Source organism: Seriola lalandi, unplaced genomic scaffold (assembly GCF_002814215.2).
Source record: "Seriola lalandi dorsalis isolate HSWRI2012SDOR001 ecotype SW California unplaced genomic scaffold, Sedor1 jcf7180002054403, whole genome shotgun sequence".
Lineage (NCBI taxonomy): Eukaryota > Metazoa > Chordata > Actinopteri > Carangiformes > Carangidae > Seriola > Seriola lalandi.
Window position 1 is genome coordinate 359,941 of NW_019524956.1, and position 7,954 is coordinate 367,894.

The 7,954-nt window shown below is 42.2% G+C and overlaps 1 protein-coding gene across 1 annotated transcript in view; it reads left to right on the forward strand.

The window, feature by feature from the left end:
- LOC111657499 (connector enhancer of kinase suppressor of ras 3-like) overlaps positions 1-7,954 on the forward strand; it is a 48,719-nt gene that overhangs the window by 8,233 nt on the left and 32,532 nt on the right. The window contains exon 2 of the mRNA XM_023409688.2: positions 7,677-7,840. Within this exon, the coding sequence (XP_023265456.2) occupies positions 7,677-7,840 (164 nt within the window). The remainder of the gene's footprint in view (positions 1-7,676; positions 7,841-7,954) is intronic.

Consider the following 7,954-nt stretch of genomic DNA (forward strand, 5'->3'; position numbering starts at 1 on the left):
TCTGTGACCTGTTTGTTTCTCAGTGGCTGTGACTTTGAACCCAGGTTTAGGTTTGATGTCATGTCTTAAAAGTGGTCATTTACTTCATACTTTTTCTGTTTCTGCCCTTTGTTCCTCTGCTTTTTGCCTCTTTCCTTCCATTGCAAAAACTCCTTAATTATAGTTTTGTCTTAGGAAAATGATTTATAGGTTGTTGCAAAGCGAGTGTGTGAGACGTTGTGTTGACACACAAACAGTGCTGTCATCCCATCTCCAGAAGAAACTCTCAGGCCACACAGAGTGAATGTCCTTATTAGTCTATGATTTAACACCTATTGTGATTAAAACTGGAAAAGACAACACATTTCCAAATTCCAAAACTGACAGTCTTGTGTTGTTTTATGTCTTTTCGAGACACAAAAGATTGTGACTATCTTGGGATACTTGACAACAGATGACACCACAACAATATGAACATTTGAGGGGCCAGGAAAGACTCAAGATTGTGGTGGGTGGGGATGCAGGAACAGGGCTGAGAGGAGAAGGAGGAGAGGGAAGTTTGAGGCATTTTTGAGGTCTTTGTTGTTTTCTTTAGTGGGTGTTTATGCTAGTGGTAATGAGATGCAGCGTGGCCGGGCGGCCGACTGGACTGGAGAGTGATGGGTGTTTATGTTGGCCTGAGAGGTTATTGCTCCAGCCTCTGCCTCTGTCCAACACTCAGGCACCAGCTCCGCTTTACCTGCACACACTATCACTGACAGAGTCTTAATCAGGAAAGGGAAGAGGTTTATTTACAAACCTGATCTTGAATATCCCTGTACTTAACTATCTGTAAATAAATCAAATGTCTGTCTGTGTTTTTCCAACTGTATGTCAAGGAATTCTGACAAGAAGAAAACTAAACAGTGTTTCAGGTAGAAACTCAGTGACCCAGAAAGCCAGTTTTTCTCTTCCACTTTCCACGCCCTCAGCTTAAGCAACAACTGTTTGGTTGCTGCAGGTTTGCAGTCACTATTGTGCCTGCAGCAGTCTGTTTCATCTCTCTCTTTTTTAGTGTCTCTCTTACTGCATTTTGTTTTTCTTCTATGTTCTCATCTGCTTGTGACCAGAAGTCATCATGTATCATGTCATGCGACAGCCAAAATACCTCTCTTAACCTCCTGTGCTCTGACCTGCATCACTCTCAGAAATCACCTCTCAGCTTGCTCCAGTCAATATTAACTGAGCCGTCCACCGCTTAGACTTGGAAGTTGGAAACCTGACGAGGTTCTCAGCAATGTGACTGGGTTCGGGTGCTGCTTGAGGTGAGGATTAACTGAGCCCAGGGGCTGGCACTCATATAGTTGCTGCTGGTGTGCTTCAACCACAACAGCCCCGCAAACTTTGACCCTCCTTTTCTCTCATCAGTCATCGTCCATCACCCTGTGAGAGACAGAGCTGCTTTTGTCTGCCCGTGGAGGGACTGGCCTCAGCTGCTTTTTCCTCACTTAAGAAGCCCACTGGGGACATGTCACTGCCATTTTCTAGTTGTCTGTGTTTCAGATTAGGGTACATGAAGTGAAACACTCTTTTGTTGTCAGTGATAAGATTAAAACATGGGTCACACGGGGTCGCAGCCTGTTAAGCAATCAGAGAGTGATAGAAATAGGGAAAGCAGCAACAGTAAAAGAACAGCTCATTTCAAAAACAACCATCAAACTTGATAGCTTGTAAGAAACAATGCCTTTTTATGAGTGGAGAGGCCCATAGAAAGCTGTAAGATTCTATACTGTCCAGAGATGAGAACACAACATGCTGATTGGAGAGATGTAGAGCACCATTGTGTAACTCCTATCCCCAGTTCCCATTGGAAGGGCCTACCCAGTGTGTGTACAGGCTCTGTTGTTGTCCTGTGAAGTCATGCATTAGAGGATAGCTTAGCAGTCGCCGAGAGAAGCTTTTTCTTTCTTTCTAATTACAACACTGCCTGGTCTAGCCAGAGACCATTGTGCCCGAGCGCTGTGAATTCCCACAATGGAGCTGCTCAGTGGAGAACAATGAGTCAAATTCCTGCCCATTCCCCACAGGTCCACAGCCCAGGCTGACAAATAAGGACAGCAGAGTTACAGTGGCTTTGCTATTCTACACCCAGTAGCTTTCCCACTGGCCACCCCAGTGGGGATATTGGTTTGTGTGTGTGTGTGTGTGTGTGTGTGTGTGTGTGTGTGTGTGTGTGTGTGTGTGTGTGTGTGTGTTACAGGGTGGCTACAGCTCCCATGGGGGGCACAAGGGGTTGAAAGATGGGGGAGGTGAAGAGGACGGACCTGGTTTCGTTCTTTCTGTAGGAGGTGAAAGAGTGTTTGCTCTTTTTCTAGTGTAATCAAACGCCTGAGAACGAAAAGTTGGCAACCAAAAGATGCATTGAAGGCACCGTTGCTCGAAACAGATCAACATTTTTCAAAGAACAGAACATTGAACTTATGTAAAATGTCACATCCAAACCCGTGTGCTGCTCTTTAATGAATCCTTTCATCACAAACACAAAAATGATCTTGAGCTGTGATGTACTTGGCCACATTAAACCCAATCTGCTGTTTTTTTGCTTCTGTACGGATGTGAAAATGTTGAGATTATGACAAGAATAGCCCAGCCATTTGGAAAAGGGTTCTGTTGTTTACATTGCCAAAAATGTGTGCTTACACAGCCTTTACGTAGGCTGCAGAGCTCGAAGGCCTCCAACAGGGTCCAGTTCCACTTGTAGCATCCAGACTTGGAATATCTAGGGTTCTTGCTTTCCCAGCTGTTCAGAAATATGGCTGTGTGTACAACCATGCATACATACACCGAAACAGTTGGGTTGGTAACCTGCTCTCCACATAATCACTGTTTACTGAATGGGAGATGGTGGGTGGTAAGAAAGACCCCACAGTGAACAACAGGTGCCACACTGGGACACACTGGCATCACCTCCTGCACTGTTTGGTTATTGATGAGCAACACTGACAGATTCTCTCATACTGGTGGAATCTTTTTAAACCATATGTAAGTAAATTGTTTAATAATCAATTTGATTATATTAGATTACCACAGTTTTTTGCTATTCTGTAAGGCCTGGGCCCAGGAACAAGTAGCATGTTTTTCATGAATATCCTTAATTCCTATCATTGCATTTTTTTTTTTTTTTTACATTTTTGCATTTTTATCAGGAATATCTTCAATTCCTGGAATTTATTTAGACCATAAATGTCAGAAAAGTCCAAATAATCCATCACACGTTCCTAATCCTAAAATATTCAATTTACAGTGATTAAAAACTGCTGAAAGACAGGAAATTCTCACATTGGAGAATGACTGATAAAAGTTTGCATTTGTGCTTGATAAATGACCAAATCAGTTTTCAAAATAGATAGCAATTCATTGTCGGATCTTTTTGACTCAGCTCTGGATCCAGTTGTGTGGATTTAATTTTTAACTATTAAAATAATACAGTACTTTGATTATATTATTATAATAATTCATGATGATTCAAGAAACTGCCAACTCCATCTCCAGTTGTAAATTAACTCTTTAGAATTGAGTTTTTTCATGTTGCACCAAGCTTTCATGTAGTAGTGTAGTGTTCAATTGCTAATTCATACTGAAATGTAAGTCCAGTTTGAATCCTTTATTGAATTTGTTATTAAAATTATATTTTGGGGGCACTGACTGCTTTTCCAGCTTACTGGCCATGTGATTGGAGTTGACATTGATGCTGTGTGTCTACACAGTTGCACCCACTTTCTCTGGTTTGAGGACATTTGCCAAGTGGTTCACAGAGGCCATAAAACTCCTCCAAAGCGTTTCATCTTGTGAAGGCTTTTGAAAAGCATTCACACAGTCCTCCCTACTGCCTCCCCCTCCTCTCCATTCACAATAACGTGACACTCTATCTCCTTTACTGCTTTCTCTACCCTTAATGAAAATTGATAGTTTCACTCACACATACACACACTGCAGCAGCCATTGATCAAGGCCCAATAAATGTTTTATAAGCCCCACTGTAAGGACACCCCTCTTTTATTCCGAAGGTGTCGATGGTTGAGTCGAGAGAGAGAGAATGCTGTGTGGTATGTTCCTGTGAGGGCCCCTGAATTCAGTGGGAGAGTAATGTATTTCCTCTGTAGCACACATCTACCCTTATTCTCCATCACTGCTACCATTAAAATGGAAGGTGTCTCTCTCTGATGCAAGTAAACACACTCACTGTCGTTCCATGTCAATGCAAATGCAGATCAGTTTTGACCCTGAAGTGACCTGAAATTTCTAAACTCTAAGATCAGGGATAGGATATGTGGGGAGGGCACACTTGCCAATGAATGAATGAATAAAAGTGAAAACAGTCTAGAGGAAAGGAAAGGCCCTTCATCCATCAATTAATGGGTGCAGATTAATTCCCCCACTGTTTCTTTCCAGACTGTTTTCCCATATCTAGTCTGTGTGGTTTTACAACAACTGAGCTCAGAAAAACACACAATGAAAGCCTCAGCAATGTTTTATTGTAAGCTGAACCACAAGTTTCCCTTGTGCACTTTCTTCTTCTGTTTGGTGAGGACGATGGCACTGTTCCACAGGAAATGCCTTTTTAACACAGCAGGAAGGAGAAACTTTGCCCCTGCTGGATCCACGTCTTTGTTTTCATCTAATCGCATTAAATGACTAGCCTAGTGTTTGTATTTGGCTTGTGTTCACAGCAGTGTGGGCTCAGGCCAGCACTAAGTCCCTTTCTTACAATTCGAAGTGGATTCCTCTGCAGACTCCTGGACAGTCAGGGGTTAAGCTTAAAATTCTCTGAAGTCGTGCCTAGGAATTAGCATGCCGAGGAATGAGAAAAATCTAATGAGCCTAACTGGACTTGACTTGTGTGGCGGCTAATGGTTAACAAGTCATGATGGATTTTGCCTTTGATTCAGTGGAGATGACTTGAGCTCTCACATATATTTTGTCAAGGGTTGAAAATGCTTTTGTAAGTGAACTGTGGTGCCATAATGGAATTTTAATGGCTTTGAACAGAGTCCTCTGTAGGTAGCTTGAGTCCTAGGGCAACACAATGCAGCATATTCTGATGTGTAGTGTCATTGTTATGTGTATTTCTCCTATCAGCCTATCACAAAGGGCTGCAATAACACAATATCAAGGAATCATGAAGTAAGTAACTTGGCTCTGCTCTTTGGCTTCTGCTCAAGCTTTCATCAAATAACGACTTAGCATTTCAGGTTTGCTGGAAAACTTCTGCAGCTGCTTCAAAGTAAAAGCTTTCCATCCTACAAGTCTGATAAAGTACGTTATTATTGTGTAGCAGCTGCATCCATGTATTGTATTGAAAGTGTTTGAGCTAACCTTGAAAGCTAACTTAAAGATTGGTGGGCAGGAGTATGTGACGTTGTGTTTTTCTAACTGAGCCCCTCCCACTTCACAACATCAAGAACAGCACAGAAAAAGACAGAAATCTCTAATATGAAATAACCCAACCTGTTCTAACTTTGGCAGAAAATGTTGTGTTCATGTAGGACACCATTACTAATAGTAAGGAGCTGATAGAGAAAATCTGTTCTGTGATTTTTTTTTGTCAGCAGTTCAAAGCAGGATGTAGAATATGTGCTGTATTATTTTTTGGTGTTAGTTTGCATTGTGTAATAAATGCATAATAAATATTTATTAGTAAAGGTTATATGCATGTAAGGCAGTAAATATAGTAGGGTTGCACGGTATACCGGTACCAGTATAGTACCGCGATACTAGAGTTTTGAAAACGGTACTATACCAGCATTTAAAAACAAACGGTACTTTTATTTCATTTTATTGAATGCAAATGAATTGGTAAATTGGAGCCTGTCTCTTTAAGCACAGCGAGGCCAGCGAGTGTGACGTATGACTCGCATGTTTAGACTGAGGAGGAGAGAGAAACGACAAGTCGCGTCTTAGACAGACGGAGCGGGTTGAAGAAAATACCGTAGATAGAGATGGCAGCTGCAGAAAATCCCGTACTTGTGGTCAAAATGGGGGCCCGAAGTACGGTGTTGAAATATTTCGGGTTCAAACCGAACGATAAAGGCGAGCCACTGAACCCAGAAACACCGCAGTGCAAGCGATGCTACAAAGTGTGTCTCGCAAAAGCAGGCAACACTTCAAACCTGTCGAAACATTCAAAGGACAACCATGCGGACTTGTTCCGAGACTTCAGTCAAGAACGACAGGTGATAATGTTGTTCACCAGTTCACTGCACTGTAATGTCAATGAAAGAAGTACAAAGCCCCTCCCAGCCAAGGAGTAAACCTACAGTAGCCTGCAAACAGAGAGCTAAAACATGTCCATGGTTAATAAATACATTAAAAAATATATTTTTAAAAATTAAATGACATTCTTTAAATATTTAAATAACCCATTAAGGCAATACATAATATAATGAAATATTTTTTACAAAAAGTATTGAAAAGTATCGAAATACATATTGGTATCGGTATCGAAACAGAAATTTGGTATCGTGACAACCCTAAAATATAGTGTGTGCTTCTTACGTATACAGCCCGTTAGGTCAGCATTGAGTACCACCACACACACACATTATCTCTGTCTTTCCCTTATGCATACTCTCTGCAACAAATGCACAGACTAAGTGTCTCAGAGGCATGAAGATATACCAAGTGCCATTCACAAAAATGGCTCTGTGACAAAAGAACCCACCCAGTGTGTCTTCACTTATAACTACATGCTCTGCATTTTATTTGGATGCTGTTATCTGCTGTTAAGTTTCATGTTTCTAAAAAAAAAAAAAAAAAAAGAAAGAATTCAAGCCTTTGCAACTTGAATATCAAACTGTAAAAGGATCCGCCAAATATCATGCTGAGGAATATTATTTGCGGTGTGTGTGTGTGTGTGGGGGGGTATGATTGGAGTGAGCGAGTGTGTCATGCAGCTGACAGGTCTTTCAGAGGAGCAGGGCGCAGGGCCATGTAGCTGCAGCTGCCCCCTCTCTGTGCCCTCTTTGATGGGGAGAGAGATGGCGTTTACTTGTGCACCCACAGCTAGACGCACACATGAGCACACAAAGGCTTGTTCTTCACTCTGTTGTCTAAACACTACTTGAAGGTCCGCTGAGGGACACAACGCGTGCATAGGGAGGGCACGTTTGTGAGTTTGTTTATTGCGATGCATTGTACATAACTCATTCTACAGTTTCAGAACAGCCTGTTGCAGTGCACTATAGTACACAGTATATTCACATGAGTTAAATCATTGTATGTTCCAGAGCCGTTGGAAGCATAACGGTCCAACTCATTTGTTATTGCAGCTCCAAATAGTAGCAAGGGGACGCCCTTGACACTGGCACGTTTATTGAAACACCCACACCCACACCCACATCCACAGACACGCAAATATAGCCATCCATTGTTTAACCAGCCTAACAGACTTAGAGGTCTCAACCGTTACTCTGTTTATGGTGTGTTTGTCAAGCTAGCAGCACAGATAGCAGTCCCACCTGTTCCTTATCTTCACTATGAATACATACACATTTACACACAATATGAGGACTCATTCTAAATAGACAGATACAGCAGTTAAGCTGAAGTTAGCAAATTACAGTTGAACTGAACTTTTCTAAAGCAGCAGGCTGGTTGTGTTTTTAATGTTTGTCTAATGAGTCCCCCCTCTCTTTGCCTGTTTCATCTTGTGTATCCAGGTTTGGATGACAGCCTGCAGCAGTATGTGAGCAACTTTGAGCGGGAGAAGATCAGTGGGGAGCAGCTACTGAAGATCACACATCAAGACTTGGAGGAGCTCGGCGTGGCCAGGATTGGACACCAGGAGCTGGTGCTGGAGGCTGTCGACCTGCTCTGTGCTCTGGTCAGTACATCTTTGCTGCTGAGTGTGTGTGCATGACATAATTGTGGGACGTGACTGTATTGTATCTTCAGAAAGGTTTTATAACAAGCGTGGCCTATTCTGGTCATCACCCCC